The sequence below is a fragment of the Drosophila hydei genome, unplaced genomic scaffold (genome assembly GCF_003285905.1).
Source record: "Drosophila hydei strain 15085-1641.00,03,60 unplaced genomic scaffold, DhydRS2 tig00000333-arrow-arrow-pilon, whole genome shotgun sequence".
NCBI classification, from domain to species: domain Eukaryota; kingdom Metazoa; phylum Arthropoda; class Insecta; order Diptera; family Drosophilidae; genus Drosophila; species Drosophila hydei.
The window spans coordinates 309,645-327,779 of NW_022045711.1; the positions used below are offsets into that span (position 1 = coordinate 309,645).

Sequence of the window (18,135 nt, forward strand, 5' to 3'; positions counted from 1 at the left end):
GTATCGCCTAGTCGTGCATTTGCCAGTGAACTACTTTGTTCATTATTTGCCCATCGAGTGTCAAATGGATTTTCGAACTTGTGTGCGCTAACGATATTGTTGACATGCATTGCCTGCCAAATGTCTCTCTCTGTGTGCGTGTGTGTGTGTGTGTGTACCGCACGCTCCACGCGCTGCCTCTACCTCTGCCACCTTGCTAGTTCCTGTTGTTGTTGCCGCAATTATTCATAATTCGTGGGCCTCATAAAAATAAATGGCTGCTTAACGTAATTGCCATAATTTTGTGTGACTTCGACTTTGCCCGCTGGATGCAGGCAGCAACAACAACAACAACAACATCAACAGCAGCAACAACAATCAGTAGTTGTAGAGGCAGAAGAGTGCCACAAGCTGTGGCAGCGACAGGGGTGTGCCTCCTCGCCTGCATTCAAACGATTTTTTACGAGCAACAACAACTGCAGCATCGATTGCCCCCTTTTGCAGTGGGCGTGGCCCAGATTCCGTACCAAATTAGCGACACATGTGTTTTGTTTTTGTTGTTCCATAGCCAAAAACAAAAAAAAAAAAACAGAGAAGAGGCAGCGAGACGAAGAGCGAACGCACATTATAATAATAACAATGCGAAGATGCGTCGCAAATGTTGCGCTGCATCTGTTGATCCTTGAGCTGCTGCTGATGCTGCCACATTTTGTGTCAAGTGGGCGTGGCATTTGACTTTTGATATGGTGCGACCACATCATGGTTATGGCTTATCTGTGTACCCTGTCACATTTGACGAGCAATTAACACGGCTATTACCACCGACATTTAATTGAAAGCCCAACTGTTCCAATTGCAACATTTTGTGGCAAGCACTGCTCGGACTTCAGATGAAGTAGAAGAAGTTGCCGATTGCTGCTGCTAAATGCTATTATGAGAATGAGTTCAAGCTAATTATTAACTAACTATACAGAGTAAAAGTGTGAGAGAGAGAGAGAGAGAGAGAAAAAGAAATACTCTATAAGATTAAAGATGTGTTAGAGGGTTTACTGAGTCTAAAAAGATTCTTTTGCCGGAATCAAAACTCATCAAAAACTCAAGAAGTAATTTGGAGGAAGATAGGATAAAGAACAAACGTAAAAAGAGGCTGACAGAGAGAGAGAGAGAGAGAGAAAGAGAAACTTGAAGCAGAGAGAAAATGAGAAAGAGAGAGACCGAACAAGAGAGTGGTAAGTGCAGAATGATCTCGAGATAAAAGACATTGAAAGACATAAGAATACACACAAGATTCTTTCTTACTCTCTGACTCTCTCTCTATCTCTCGATATCTACTCTTTTTGCATTTTTTGCATGCGTTCCTTCTCTTTGTCTTTCTTATCCCCCCTCTCGCTCTCTCTCTCTCTCATTCTTTTTGCCTTTCTCTCTCTGTCTCTCTCCCAATTCCCCTCTGCTTCCTTCTCTGTTTCTCTCTGTTTTTCTCTCTCTCACTCTCTCTCTCTCTCTCAAACTTTCTCTAACTCCCTCTTCGGTTCTCTGTCTCTCTCTTTCCATTAAATTTTTCATAGCTCGACCCAAGTACATTTTTAAAAGCTCCCAATTTTACCTTTCAATATCATAGCTATACACTTGATGTTTCATGAAACTCATTTATATATTTTTGACTCAGCAAAAAAGAATATTTTTACCTATTCCCAACTGCCAGGTACACAACGATTTCTAGTACATATTCTACACTTATCGAGAAATTTCTCTATTCGAAGCGGCTTCAAAAACTTGCCTATAATACAGTTAGTATGCGCTTATCTTCTGAATTTAACTGTTTGTTATTTCCTGTACTTTATTCCCACACTGTCATCATTATCAACATCAACATCATCAACATCAACATCATCAACATCAACATCATCAACATCATTAACATCATCATCATCTTCTTAGTGCTCTTATGTCTTTTGCTGCCTGACGTTCAAAGGGCCATTTCATGAAGCAGCCACATAAAAATGTCCCAAGTTGAGCATAGAATTTCCCAGTATAAAATATTTATTTCCCACTGTTTGCTGGAGCATTTTTACAAGCGAATTTCTAGAATATTTGAGCTCAGCACTAAATGTTTGTTAATTTTAACATAGTTTAAATTCTTTAAATGGAATAAATAAAATATTTGACTTAATAGAACATAATATAAGTCTAGATAAAATGTATTTATATTAGATAATCCTAGTTTCATTGCTACTATAATTTATCAATGAAGTCTTTGGAAGTGCTGCTTTAAAGGTCTATTAAAATATATTTCTTCTATGTCTAGAGGAGTCAAACGCCGTCAAATGAAAATTGTTTATGTAACTTAGTTTTAAGTTAGTTTAATTAAACTTAGTTTTGGACTGTAAACGAGTATTACGCACTCGGGTAAAGCTGATGTGCTTAATAAATGTGGCAATTGATCACGATTATAGTAATGGAATTTTGATTGATGTTTAAAACGGAAATGTCAATGATATAAGTCTTTTCTGCTCAAAGTTCCAAACTTGGCTCCCTATGTTAATGAACCTAGGTTATATTGAGCTTATATGTGATTGTTGATTGTTTCGAAACCCTTGAATAACACGCAGTGGCTTAGCATATAGAGAATATTTTGATTCGAATATACTTAGGCTGATTTAATCTAGACACTAATTTAAAAAATGATCTAGAATCAATATGCAGCTTTGGCTGCTAGCAGAGGTGGCTAACGGACTAACTTATGCCGAATATATATATATATATGTATATAGCCTTTTCCAATTAAGGATCATATAATATACATACTACCAATTTCCAATTCAAGAACAGTTAATAATGCTTATCTAAGCATTATGTATGCTTAAATATACCATATATATTACTATTTATTATCTATATTAAATTACCATCTATATATGAAGAACCGGGGCTAATAGAGTGGACTAACAGTGGGTTAACATTCTGCAAATGAGGAGCTGACTAAAATCATGTTATTAAATATTTGTATATATATATATATATAGTCTATTGAAATTGAAGACAATTTGATAATCTTGACCTAATCTATATACTTAAATAAGCAGATAGTCTAGTAGCTAAAAATACAGCAAGAGGGACTAACAGAGCTTACTAACAGAAGGCTAACAGGGAGCCACTTAGTATAAGCCCTTGTTTCAAATGCAAGACTAATTAAGAGGCTATACCCATATAGAAAAAGTAATTTAAAGTCTATATAGATATAAAATCTATATAGATGTTCATTATATATATGTTTTGTATATTTGATATGCTATAACAAATATTTATCCTATGTGGGCGGGTTGTTGTTCATATGTGCTTTTCAGACTTCATGTTGCTTGCTGCTTGTTTTTCATATTATTTCCGCTTTTGTGGCATGTGGCAGGCAAGTCTCCCCGGGGCGGCTTATGTTCCTGTTTCCGGCTAGTCAGAAAAAGTTTTGCCAGCTACCTGCTCCAAAAAGTTTTCGCTTTACCAAAAACTTTTCTTCGTTCGGCTCTTTTCTTCTGCTCACTGATTTTTTCTCTCTTTTGCTACCTTCTGGGGCCGGGCAACCACAAAAAATAATTAAAATTCATTCATTTGATTTGCAGGCACAGCTGAGCGAAGCCGAGCGGAGCTGCGGGCTGCCCTTCAACGCGCTGCAGCGGATGGCTGCCATTTTGTGCGAACAACCAGCAGCAAAAGGGCAAAGGCTGCCAAGGAAAACACACACACCAACAGACCCGCACACCCACACACCCACACACCCACACACCCACACACCCACACACAGAGACGCCGATAGAAAGGAGAGGAAAAACTTTTGCAACAAACTGTAGCAGAATTAATTAAGTTTTCGTACGCATGAAAATTGTATTAACAAATAGTAGAGCAGCGGGTGGGGGCAGGCACGTAGATAGGCGGGCAGGCAGGTAGGCGAAAGGTGGGCGCAGGGCGCTATGGGGAATCTGTGTCGGCCACTGGCATTGTATGTCATTAATAAAATTAACACTAGCAGACAACGTTGCACATGTCACACGGAAACAGCTTGACAGAGAGCAAGAGGCAGTCAGCGAGAGGGAGAGAGAGAGAGCGTGGGTGCAACAGCAGCGAGCAAAGAGCAGAGCAATTAAGTAACCTGCCAACAAAACAGTTGACACTGCTGCAGCGTACCAAAAAGGAAACAGAGGTATGGGGCAGGCAGCCCAAAGGGGTGGTGTGGCAATGCGAGGGCTAACGTAAAAATATGCTTTATAGACGCCCCCGCAGCACATTGACATTGATTGCTCAGCTTTTAGTTAGCTCTGCTGTGTGCTTGACCGACCGAGGGGAGGAGGCGGCGGAAGTGGGCGGCGGGTTGCCAGTGGGGGATGCTGCAGAGCAAATGGGTTAAGTGGAGCAGCGCTGCTGCTGGTGTTGCAGTCGCGGTCGCAGTCGCAGTCGCAGTCGACGTCGCAGCTAGCTGTGCTAATAAAATGAATGATTCATGCGCAGGCCACACTCACACACACGCACGACTTGAAGCTGTAGCCGAAGTTGGAGTCGTCGCTGGCATCGTTGTGGGAGGCGCAGCTGGAGGACGAGGCGTTTATGTTAACAAATTAAAAGCAAATTGGGCGCCGTTCTGTCTGCCTCTCGCTTCGGCCTATGGCCGACTCGCTCGCTCGCACGCACGCATCGCATCTGCAGGCTGCAGCTGCTCCCAAGAGCCAGTGCACAGATTTTAATTGAAAAGAAGTGCATAAAAAGGGAATCAGAAAACGCTGGGCTGGCGTTAAGAAACGCTCGCAGAACGCTGGCGAAGCGCGCGTTAGCGCTTTCGTGGGAGGCATAGAAAATATCGTTTGCTAATTAATTGTTAACGAATTTTCATTTTCTATTTGACGCTGCGAAATTGCCATTTATGGTTATTGGTAGCAGCAAACGTAGCGCAGGCAGGGGCCGGAGTGGCGTTGTCGCCGTCGTCGTTGCGTCGACGCTGGCTGAGAGTGGAGCATAATAATTTGATGTGGCGCAAATTGAAAAATGCTGCATAACTCCGCCCTTGGAAAAGTTGCTCACACACACGCACGCACACTCACAAGCAAAGAAAATTGAAAACTCTTCAAGTCGTTTTCGGCAATGGCGCCTCAGTCGCTGCAAAAATTCCCAGTATTCATAAAGCAGCCTCGCAGCCAATGAAAGTTGCGAGACGACAGCTGTTTGTCTCGCTCGCACTCAAGCTGCTGTACAGTGACTCCATATTGAAAATGGCCACAAGCACACACAAACACAACCACACGCACGCACACGGGCGCAAACAAAACATCATTTCTTTTAAATGAATTACCCCCGGACGCGTCGCAGCAGCAGCAGCAGAAGCAGCAGAAGCAGCAAAGGCAGCAGCAGCGGCGTCAGCGCCAAGTTGATCAAAATTGAAACAGGCGACGCTGCGCATATAAAAATTAAGTGGTTGTTGCTTTTTGATGAATTTCCAGCTCGCTCGCACACACACACACACGAGCTCGACCGCAACAACATGGCAACAATCTCTGCTTGCGCTTGGACTGCGCTGCTGCTGCTCGTTTTGGTTGGTGTTGGTGTTGGTGGTGGTGGTTGCGGTGGCTGTGTGCCCCTCTATCTGGCTCGCTCTATTTCTCGCGCACACTCGCTTGCTGCCTCTCGCTCGCGCTGACGCGCTCTCGCGCAGCCGTTGACGACGTTGGCGACGCAGCCTTGCGTGAAACTTTTGGTTTCCTCGCTTGGCGCGTCGTCAGCGGCGCTCAGTTCAAATTGAATTTTCATTGCGAGCGTTTGCGTCCGTCTGCTGCTGTTTTGCCGCTGCCGCACACAAACACAACACAAACACACACACACGCTCATTCTCCTCTCTCATTCTCTCTTAATATTAATATATATACATTTATATATATGTGTATAAGCGCAGAAACAGTTGAACTATAAATTTTGAGAGTCGCGTAGTGTGTTTTGTTTTCGCATTTTTGCACGCCGGCCGACGGCAAACGCACCTGTATATATACCTGTATATGTTTTTTTTTTGAGCACGTTCAACTACAGCCAACGGTAAACGGGTGTTATATTTGTGTGCCCAGTGTCAAGTGCGTGTACGTTCCATTTGCGTTATAAGTGTGTGCGCTAAACAACTTTATGGCGTGTTCCATGGCCTGAGCAGCTGCCGCAGAGTGGGCCATAATGGTACTAGAGCAACAACATCAGCCAGCAACAACCGCAACGGAGAGCAAAAAGCTCAACAATATCAACAACAACAACAACAACAACAACAATAATATTAATAATAATAACAACGCCAACAACAACATCAGCAACAACTTCATCTTCAAGCAGGAGGACAACAACAGCTGCGAGCCCACGGAATTCAAGCGCCAAAGGACAAGTCACAGCTCGAGCCACAGCTCGGGTCACAGTTCGAATCACAGCTCGAGTCACAGTCACAGCCTGCACAGCCATTTGACCGCCACGCCGCCACAACTGCAGCAACGTTTGAGCGGCGCCTCAGCCACAGCAGCAGCAGCAGCAGCAGCAGCAGCCGCTGCCGCCGCTAGCAACAGCAACAGCAACAGCAGCAGCAGCGCTGTCACTATGCCGTCGGAGGGACTGCATCCGACGGCCGCTTTGCAGCTCTATGCGGCCGCCGCACAGTTGGCGCCCGGCGGCGTACGCGTGCCGCCCTGGGGACCCTTTCTGCAGTTCGGAGTGCCCGGCGTATTCGGGCCGAATGGCCCCTTCTTGGGCAGGCCGCGCTTCGAGGCAGCGGCCGGCGGACATCCCACCACAGCCGCTGCGGCAGCAGCGGCCACCCAAATGGCAGCGGTCAATGCGAGCAATGCATTTGCCAATCTCACCGGCCTGAGCGCCGCGGCGCTGCGCAACGTTAGCGCCGCCCAGACAACGGCCGTGGCAGCGGTCGCCAGCACCGTGGCCACCATCCAGCATCGCCTCATGATTGGCAATCGGCAGAGCTTGCCGCCGGCTGGACCGCCCAGCGAGGGCTCCAACGAGGACGGCGGTAAGTGCATGCCCCTCAGATCTAGATAAGCATAAATATTCAGATATGCATAGATATCCTCAGCTCTGCTACTCTGTCCGATGTATCTGAGCGTGAAGTAACCACTGGGGCCTTAGGCAAAGTTGCTTCATATCGAAGTCGAATCGCCCAACACGAAAAGGGCTTACCCCGATCTTCCAAATAGACCATTAGGTGAACCTATATATGTGATCTATCTGGGAACGATATTTCGTAGGACATTTGATAGATTAGGCCGCCTGAATTCGTTTGATATGAAAAAGGCATTTCTTATTGGGTTAGTTGCAACATCTGATTGTCTTCTATATAGGATGAGCTCTCATATATATAAGACTAACTTCATGAACTATGTTGAACTATGATTAGAAAACATTCCATGCCATTTTGCTTCAAATATAAATCTATATCAGGATAAACTATTTCTGATTACTGATCTAAATATATACTATATAACGCAGTATGTTGTCTGCCTCATATATCTTATTTTATATAAATATATAAAATATTTCTAGTAACTGCCCTGACTCGAACGGAATATCTACCAATTTTACATGAAATTAATATGTCGAATATATAGATAGAATAGATAATTCTTGAGTCTAAGAATTATCTAGGGACTCACTCGCATCGACCTTTAGAAGTATACCCATATATAGCGTGTATATCTTGTATATATATTCATTTATAATTCTTAAAATTTATGCCCTAAAATGTTGTTTATTAAAGGATTAAAGAAAATCTCAAGTCAGGAAAATCCAAAGCACAAAAACCTAAGAAACTTGATCCAATCAATATATACTTTTCTGCAATAGATGCATAAGATTTCAGATCATGTATGTGATCAGAGGATCATATATGATATTCCCATTGTCTTATAGTCAGTATGTAAACAGAATTTCCGTAATTGAGAGCTCTTTGCTTATGTGTAAGCTTAGTTGCCTAACAAACCATCTTAAGCTGATGATCGATAACTTATCGATGATTACGAAAGAGCTGAGAGTCGCTGAGAAAGACATGTTTCGACAGGCTGAGCAGCAATAATCCCTTTAAATTATGCCATAAGACCCAGTTGGAATTAAGACAGAATATCTCTCACTTATAGAGACAGAGGGAGAGAGAGAGAGAGGGAGAGAGAGAGAGCCGACTAATCATAATATTAATTTGCATTTGAGTAAAGGGCATCAATTGCTTAGTCAGAAATCGTTGCCTGCATTTGATTGTGGTGTCTGGAGGTCAGTTCCCAAAAGCAACTCGAGGGTAGGCAGTTGGGACGGAGGGGTCATCGGGAGAGGCAGTTATGCTTTGATTGAGATCCACCTCCTGGGCGTTATCTGTGGCACGTCGCAATATGCTAATTCATTCAATTAGCCGTGCGCTAAACGTATTTGGATTGTCAGCTTTTGCCAGTCGCTTGACTTTTGCTACCTAAAAATTTATTTATTGATTTAGCTAATCAGCGAGCGTTTATTATGTAAAAATCCGATTGATTTTAGCATACAAAGTAGCTGCGAGCCTCGAACCGGGAACTATTAATATATACATTAATATATATATATATATATATATATATATATATATATATGCGTTTGTGTGAATGATTTGTGCTGCCTGCTGCGCTGAAGGTCGGCTTCAGCAAATCGAATTCGAATTCGAATTCGAATTCGTATCTGAGCTCGACTCTAATTCCGATTCGCCGTGAATGACAATAACAGTAGTCGCCTGCGATCGGTTTCATGATCATCATTAGCCACATCTTAAGTGTGATGTCTACAAGGCATTTCTATTCACATTCCGAGCGAATATTCGAAGCTCTATTCACGACGCTGACCATTAATATAACCATATACGATTTATTGGCTGCCTCTGAGTCTCTAAGCTCAACTCGCAGTATTAATTAGGAAATTGGGCCAGACTCATTTGTTATGATTTTTGTGATGGGCGTAGAGCTTTAAATATGCGTTCACCATCAAACAACAAATTGTGAACAAGTTTTCCTTATTGATTTGGCCACTATTAACAACAGATATTCAAGTCGAGATATTGATATGACAGAAAGCAGATCCAAGCAACTGAAACAACGTGCGAATTCCCTACTGAAAGGCAATTTGCTTCTATTATGTGGCTACAAAACAAAAAGAAGTTGGAAACGAGTTTGCAAAGCCAGTGAAAACGTTTACGAAAGCGTCTCAAAGAGACAGAGAAATAAAAAAAATAATAAATGCCAGAGGGAGAGAATGAAAGAGCAGAGGAGTGGACAAGGGAGAGAGAGAGAGAAACAGTCAAAGAAAAGGATAGAAAGAGAGAGACTTTTAGAGAAAGATAGAAAGAAACAAAAATATATTTGTATATATATATAGAGAGAGAGAGAGATACTCCGAGAATGAGAGAGAGAAACAGTCAAAGAAAATAATACAGAGAGAGAGAGAGAGAGAGAGAGACACGCACAGGAAGAGGGAAACAAAAGCTTAAACAATTGCAAAATAATACAGAGATCTTTTGAGCCCTCTTATTATAAACGAGCCAATCTAAGGGTCTTATAACACAGTTTCTTATACCGATTTTGATCAGGAATTGTAGTACTCAAATAGAGTAATTCTCCAAGTGTTATCTCTTCATAAGAGTAGACCACATTTGGACAGTTGGGCAAAGGACATACCTTAAACATTTCATCTCTCTCTGTCCTCTTCCTTTCCCCTTCTCTCACTGGCCATTAGCTTGGCCCTGCCCAGCTGCAGTTGTTGGGCCCAAATTGATGAGCTCATGTCCGACAATTGCCTTCCATTCGACTACACTCTGATTGCCGACTGCTGCCAGTCGCTGGCCAAGTGTGGCCAAGTGGCCAGAGACGTCCTTGTTGGGGCCGCGGCTCATTGGCCAATTAGCATTAACAAATGACGGCTAGTTGGTGTAATTATGGCCATAATGCATATATCCAATGCCGAGTCGAGACAACAGCTTGGGGGCGTGGCATGCAAGGCGCGCACTCGAAGTGAGCAGCGTTTCGTTATTCAGTTTGGTATTCTTCTGCCGATTATTAACTGCATTAAGAGTGCGGAACGGGGCGGGGCGGGGGCGGTGGCAAGCTTAATTAATTGCCAAGCAACCGAAGAGCCGTAGAGCCGCAGAGCTGAAGAGGGGCTGTCTGCGCCCACTTCCTGACTGCGTCGCCATTTTAAAAAGTAATTATTAATTTGATTTGATTCAATTTGATTAGGCCAACGCGCGATGGCAGATAGGAACCAGCCCGCAGCTCCCAGCTAAGGCGCCTCGACGTGGGCGCACACAGCGCTGTGGGTGGGGCGTGGCATGGCGTGCTGTGGTGGGTGTTGGGATCGCTGCAAGAGGTGGCAGAACGGGGAACGCCTCAGCTGTGTGTCGTTGCCAAAGCTCATTAATCATGGCGAGGCAAGACAAAAACAAAAACCAAAAACTCAAACAAAAATAACAAAGAAAAGTGTTTGCTTGTGCAAGGGGTTAAGCGAGGGTGTGTGTGCCGGTGTCTGTGTGTGTGTGTGTGTGTGTGCCTGTGGCACATCACCATCAGTCACATGGCCATGCTCCGGTTTTCTGGCTTGGCTCCGCATTTGCTCATTTCATGCCGGAAATGAAGAAACTGTCATAAAACGATCGAAATCATTTATCATGCGATTTTTCGCTGGGCGCCGCCATTTTGTTTTGCCCTCGTCTTCGGCTTCTGCTTCTTGTGCGGCTTCTTCTTCTTGGCCATGTTCCTCCTCTTTGCGCTCTTCTGCTTCGCTGGCATTGCGTACTGAATTCGAAATGAGCTGAAGGAGTTGGAAGAGGCAGCACTTCCGCCCCATGAACGACATCTGACATCTGAGATGATGAATCGCTCGCTGGCAAATAGATTTGATTTCAATTTGAAAAGTATTTCCGTCTCATAATGAGGTTTTCGGGTCAAGCGCAGCTCCGGGAGGGCACTGCACGGAAGTCCAAGCTAAGCGAGAAACAAGCATCACAATTAGACGAATTATCGACAGAAAGTTTCTCTCATCAAGGCAAATGGACTTACAGCTTTACCGTCTAACAGTTCCAGAGATCCAACAACCAGATCGTGGCTCTATATGCACCATGTATCAATTGCTTCAATTCTATTCTCGCCTTAGCTACAGCAATATTGACAGTTATGACTGCAAGTCAGCGTAAGAACTAAGAGGGAAATATGTCTCTATGAGAGAGAGCGAGAGAGAGGGAGAGAGAGATGACGATAGAGAGATAGAGTGAAAGAGAGAAAGAGGTAAATTGAGATGATAAGGAATAATGAAGGAGAGACACATAACACGGAGATAACAGGAATGGAAAGGATGAGAGAGAATAGAAGAGAAATGCTATGAAATAAGGAGAGAGAGAAAGAGGGATATATATGGAAAGATCGTTGGTCCGTCTATAGAGACGGAAGAGATCTTACCGAGTTTCGTACTCTATTGAGAGAAAGATAGTAAAATAATAATTTAGAGGTAAGAGAAGAGAGCGGACAGCTTGAGACAGGCAACAGCATTTTGCGCTTAGTCAACGAATCAATCATGAATACTGAAACGAATCAATTGATTGAGTGCACTGAGTAGGCTCACGGCTTCCGTCATAAGTGAATACTCTGCCTGGCATCTGGACTCTGCTGCGTGCTGGGCATGCAACTAGTGCCGCATTCTAAGCATTTGACTTTTGGCTGCAATTAGCTTTCAGCTTCTAGCGAAGCCAACATTCAACCCCATCCGAGCGCTTGGCCCGCTGGCAGCGTAGCTCCTCGGGGGCAAATTGTTGTCGGACAGGCTCCTTTTTTCTGGCTGCTCCTCTTTGTGCTGTGCTTCCTTGTTTGTTGTAGTTGCCTTAATTTTTATGACTTAAGTGGCCCGCGCGTCTGGCCAGGGGCGGGTTCTTCAAAGGATGAAGTGAGGGGGGTGGCCAGTTGCCAGTTGCCAGTTGCCAGTTGGTTTCTCCTTGGGTTGGTTAGGGGTGTGTGTAACTGTTATATTGCTCGAGTGACGCGCGCTATAAACGAACCGAACATGCCACGGAATGTGTCTGTGGCATGCACACAACTCGTTTTCGCTCTGATTTTTCGACTTGCTTTTTTTGCTCTGCACTTTAAGGTTAGGGCCGACAGCGTGCAGCGTTGCCGAATTGCAGGGACAGCCAAAAGGTGTGGCAGCTGCTTGGCTATCGTTTCGTTGCATTTGCCATTTGCCACTTGCCACTTGCCACTTGCCACTTGCCACTCGCTGGGCGCAATAATCATAATAAATTTCAATTATCCTGAGCAGCACAAATCACAGAAAGTCCCCTACCCCACCATCGCCTCCGACCCCCTCCATGCAGAGTGCCGAAGGCTGGCCGAAACATGAATTATGTGCGCATACAAAGAGGGAGAGAGAGGGAGAGAGGGAGATGTGAGAGTTACTGTTATTATTAAGTCATTTGAATGCACTTTGTGTGCATGCCAGACCGCCCCACAAAACGCACTCTCACACACGCACACACATAGAGCGAGAGACAGAGAGGGAGAGAGAGAGAGAGAAATTGAAGTCTGGCAACGCTGCGCCCTTTGGCTTGAACGTTTTGTTTGGTGTTTGGCGTTTGTCGCTTTGCTTTTAATGTCTCTATTATTGTTGTGTATTTGCTGTTGTTATTGAGTTATTAACACACACACTCGCACACACACACACACACAAACACAATTATATCGAGTCTAGCTGACCGTCGCGCGTCGTTTAAAACAAACGAGTTTTTTGTCGCTTTGGCCAAGCGTTGCGGCAAACGTTACAGCGCCTTGCGCATAATTAGATACACTTAACAGCAAACTGCACAAGACCCTTCATTAGGGGCGTGGCGCCCGTGTGTGTAGCGAGGGTTAGTTGGTGTCTAGTTCCACATTAGGCACCGGCGCTGGCTCTGGCGCTGGCTCTGGCGCTGGCTCTGGCGCTGGCTCTGACACTAGCTCCAAGGATATGTTTACAAAGTGCCAACAATATGTGCGAGTGCATAACTTAAGCAGTGCTTAAATATATATGTATAGGTCTATATATTAATAACTGCATTTATGGCTATTCTATTCAAAACGGCAGTCGCAATGAAATGAGTTTTGCATAATGAATGAATTAATGCATTTCATGCGTGCGCTAGCCAAAGCCAAGAACAGTAGCATTATTTAAATATATATATATATATATAATTATGTTTATACATATACATTTAGATTTACTAAAGCACAGTCACTTGTGATGATAGCAAAGCTAATCTGCTGAGCTCCTTTCAGAGCAAAGCGCAAAGCGCAAAGACAATTCGAAGTCAGCTTTGAAGCCTTGGCTTTGGCTTAAAAATTTACAATTTTAAATAAAATAGAGTTTATCTTTTAATAGCTCCAGTTATATATGCGTATATTGAATTCTTTAGAATATTTTTCAATCAAAATCTATTCTTCAGTTTTTAGCTCGAAGCTTGCATAAATTGTTAGTTTGAGTTGACTGGAGTTCAATTGGGTTTAATCATTATCAAATTCAAAATCTTTAGAAAATTCCACATATGTCGAGCTCTATATGAACTAACTATTTTGTATTGTTAAGAAGTGTTCCACGAGTGGACTAGGCACTTGGGGAATTAATTTTAATTTAAATGCTATATAAATTATTACGAAATTACTTTCATAAGAAATATGATCTTTATATGTTTAAAGAAACCTTAGATCCTGAAACGTTTCTAATATAGTTCCCAGTTATTTATTAATTTTATTTATTATTTATTTATTTAAGTATTAAGAAGCTAATAATCTAGGCATGTCTATAGAATGGAATCTCTTTCTTCATAGATATAGACTTGCTGTATTTATTGTCTAAGCAATCTCAAGTTCAGGGAACTATTTTAGGTATTACTAGTTCTATGAACTACTAGGAAAAGCCTCTAATATATGCTTGAGGAATCTTGAACGGAGTCTAGGGTCTCTCCACTGAGTGCGTTGTCAGTGGGCTAGGGTAGTTTAAGCCTTTGTGTGCAGCTTCGATTTAATGGACGACCTATGCAGATGGCCCGCACTGTATTTGAGGGCAGCTCTCTAAAGCGTCTCGAACAGCAACACCTTTTTGGCTTTTGTCGGCTTTTGTTGCGATTCTCCCGTCTCGATCGCAGTTAATTTGATAAATTGCTCAGCTCTTGCATGCGACTCGGAGCTCTGTCTGTCTGTCTGTGCATGCCACGCCCCCTGTTACGTTGGCGCATGGAAAACTATGCGACGCAAAGGGAAAGAGCCAAATAGAAACGTAATTAAATTGTTATTTTTGCTGTTTTGCTGTTGCTTTGTTGCTTTTATAGCGAGCCGACGCCTCGGCAGGGGCAGTCTGCAGCCTGCAGCCAGGACATGGCGAGGGCTGAAAAGGGCGAGGATTAGGAGGGGATGCTGGCACGAGAGAGACCCATGCGTGGACCACTGGCCAAGCTGGGCGTATTCTAATTGAAATATATGATTATGAATATTTATGCATTCATGCGTATTTTCTAATTGTATTGGTGACGTCTCTGTGTGTGTCTCAGCTAATTTAAATAACACTTGATTGGGGAGCTATTAAGTGAGAATAGCTCCATCCGTACAGAGTGGGAATCGTGCCCCAACACGTGTTCCCACTGGACCTAGTTTCTAGTTTGGCCTAACCGCAATTAGTTTCAATTAGTCTTGAAATCCCGCATTCTTGCAGGCTTTCCTGGCGATGGGGATGACGATAGCAGCGCCGCAAAGCGTCGACGCTCGCGCACGAACTTCAACTCGTGGCAGCTGGAGGAGCTGGAGCGCGCCTTCTCGGCCAGCCACTATCCGGACATCTTCATGCGCGAGGCACTGGCCATGCGGCTCGATCTGAAGGAGTCGCGAGTTGCGGTGAGTTCAGTTGCGATCGAACACGCTCCAACTGCTGTTCGCCTGCCGGAGAGTACACCTTTGCTGAGATTATACGCTTTGTTCCAGATAGGTATGGTTCCAGAATCGACGTGCCAAGGTGCGTAAGCGCGAGCACACCAAAAAGGGTCCCGGACGACCCGCACACAACGCACAGCCGCAGACGTGCAGCGGCGAACCGATTCCTCCCAACGAGCTAAAAGCCAAGGAGCGGTAAGTAAACCACTTCAAATTTCTATACAATTTAAATCATAATGGAAACATCACGAATAGTCTTATCTATCATCAAGTTGGTAGCTGTGGGAGGTTGATCATTTAAGATAGAAACAATTCCAAACAGTTAATAAAAGTTTTTTTCTTTGTTAAGGAATCAAATTACCATTAAGTACATATTTTAAGCACTTAATTCAACTGAAACTCCATTTAAGCATTACACTCCTGTAAAGCAAGCTCCACATATATCAGTTGCATTGCTCCATTAACTTTATAAGAATTTTATTATCTCATTTCTGTGGCATTGAATGGATATATCTATTCGTATGACTCTGCTTAGATAGTCTCCTTATTTATTAGATAGTATTACTTTTTTAGGATATTTATAATGTCAAAATAGTAATAGGAAATTGGGAAATACAACAAAATCAAACATAATTTATTTTTTCTTCATTATATATTTGTCTTCCTTTAATTCAAATTGATTTCAATTTTATTATATATATATTATATATTACATATATGATATATATTATATATATATATTAAATACGTCTTCCATATAAGCCCTGATTAAGCATCAATTTCATAGCTAATTCTCACTTTGAGCTTTGCCTTGTCTTGATTCAATGTAAATACAAGGAAATATTAGTTAAGTTTAGTTCGTTGAAGCATTCCCACATTTAATTACTCTCTTTCTCTCTCTCTCTTCTACTCTCACATTAGAACATTGTCTGTTCAGTAGACATTTATGAACTCTTCGTAAATATCAGGAAATCTTACTCGTCTATACAACTTCCATTCATTAAATATCCCTTTACAGGCATATAATATCCCACCGCATCACTTTTGCCCTCCTTTCCTTTTACACACAATGGGAAATTTAAGCAAATATTTATTTCCTTCTGAGAACATAAATAGCCCCAAATTTTGAAATTTCCCTTGGATCTTCTGTTAGCATTGATAAATAGGGAAATTTAAGGAGATCTCAATAAATATCCCTTTATAGACCATATATATTTAACCCAAACATTCTCTCTCCCTCACTCTGTTCCATCCATTGCAGAGCGCGACGGCGCAAGAAGCTGGCCAAGGCGATCGATAGGCAGGCGCGCAAGCTGCAGGCGAAGGGCATCACCGTCGACCTGGAGGCGCTGAAGGCCGAATACATATCACAGCACAAGGCGAACGGCACGTTCTCCGATTCCGATCTGGAGGACGATGGCATACAGATCGATGTGGTGGGCGGCACGGACAGCGACGACGAGCTGGACAGCGATGCAGTGAGTCCGCCCCGCATGGGCGGCGGCCACCATGGACTGTCGCACTGCGATGGCGATGGCGACAGCTCGCGTGCTGGCAGCTACATTGGTGGCGGCGGCAGCCTGGGCAGTCCCAGCTCGGCGGCGCCACCGACGCTGCATGGCAGCAATGGGGCAGGTGGTGCTGGTGCCGGCGGCGGCGGTGCAGGTGGCAACTATATGCACTCAGAGCAATCGGATGGCGGTGAGCTGGACGAGCGCGAATCGGCATCGCCCAAGGCGCTGCTCTTTCCCGCCAAGGCATTCCATCAACTGAACCTGCAGAACACACAGCACAGCCACAGTCACAGCCACAGCCACAGCGCAGCGGCAGCGACGGCGACGGCGGCAGCGGTCGCAGCAGCGGCCAATCTCGTCCATCAGACCTCGCCCATCAGCATGCGGCGCAGCAATCCGTTCAGTATCGAATCGCTGCTCTTCAACAATACGTGAGGCACTCCAGCTGACAAATATGTAATTGGAGCTGGAGCTGGAACTGGAACTGGAACTGGAGCTGGATCTAATTCCGAATCTGGAGTGGCTCCGCTGCATAGAGGAGTCTGCCTAGGGATTGGGCTGCGTCTTTGATTATAGTTTCCTCGTCATTTCAATTATGAGTTCCTAACTGTTTCTTCTTCTTCCCTTTTTGCTCATTTCGTGTGTGTTTTTGTATGTGGGGCTCGTATCTTTAGTCTATTTGTAAACAATCTACATTAAGGGGTTTCCTTTTATACTTTCACTTTCCAATCCAGTTCGGGGCTGCGAGCTTAAGTATAGCTAAGTGATTTAATTTATTATAATTCTTTTTTTTTTTTTTTTTTGTACTTTGTATCGTTCCAAGAGAGACTAAAAATTAGCTTCGTAGTGCGCATTTTATATTATTTTTAAGGTATAAATAAAATCTAATTTTTTTTTTAAAATAGTTTTGTCGTGTGGCTAAGCAATGCTTATAACAAATGGTAATATTTACGATAAATATGATATATATATACATATACGAAAACATAAGAATAAGTTTTTTTTTGCTGTATGACTGTGTGAAAGAGAGAGAGAGAGAGAGAGAGAGTGCGTGTCTGTAAAAAATGTAATTTAAACTAGCAAAAAACAAAGGAAAATATTACAAAATAAAAACAAACAAAATAAGCGCATTTTTTTTGTCCTGATTGAGAGAATATGCTGTAAAAATCAAGAGGAAGCAGAGCATATAAAATATAACACATATGAGACACACAGATTACTATATATAGAATGCAAAATACGAATATTGTATTTGAAAAACAAAGCAAAAGCAACAAGAATATTGTCCAACAACATAATAAAAACAAAACAAAAAACGAAATGTATTGTAAAGAAAACACACTGAAATAATGTTTTTTTTTTTTGGTCATATAAAAATTGGCAAAGAATTCAATAAAATAAAAGATGAAAACAACTCCCAAATAAGAAATACGCATAAACGAACCAAAAGTGTTTTTTATCGCCAGCCAATGGGCAGTTAATGGACCCGCCCCGCCCGCCTTTATGCAGCGTATTAAAAGTCGGATTGCTCAACGGCTCAGCAGATAAAAATATGGCATAAACAAATCAATTGCCAGCTGTAAAAATCTAAATACTCGGGCGACTGAAGGAAGGAATCGCCGGTCGAGAGCGAGAGCGAGAGCAAGGGATGGAGAGGTGGCTGAGTGGAGAGTTTCCAT

The 18,135-nt window shown here is 43.2% G+C and overlaps 1 protein-coding gene across 1 annotated transcript; it reads left to right on the forward strand.

The window, feature by feature from the left end:
* Positions 1-6,586: 6,586 nt before the first annotated feature.
* On the forward strand, positions 6,587-16,896 carry LOC111602412 (homeobox protein unc-4). Its single transcript, XM_023319443.2, has 4 exons — positions 6,587-7,006; positions 14,728-14,906; positions 14,998-15,137; positions 16,204-16,896. The coding sequence occupies exons 1-4, from the start codon at positions 6,802-6,804 to the stop codon at positions 16,889-16,891; spliced, it is 1,212 nt and encodes a 403-aa protein (XP_023175211.1). The 5' UTR covers positions 6,587-6,801; the 3' UTR covers positions 16,892-16,896.
* The last annotated feature ends 1,239 nt before the right edge of the window (positions 16,897-18,135 follow it).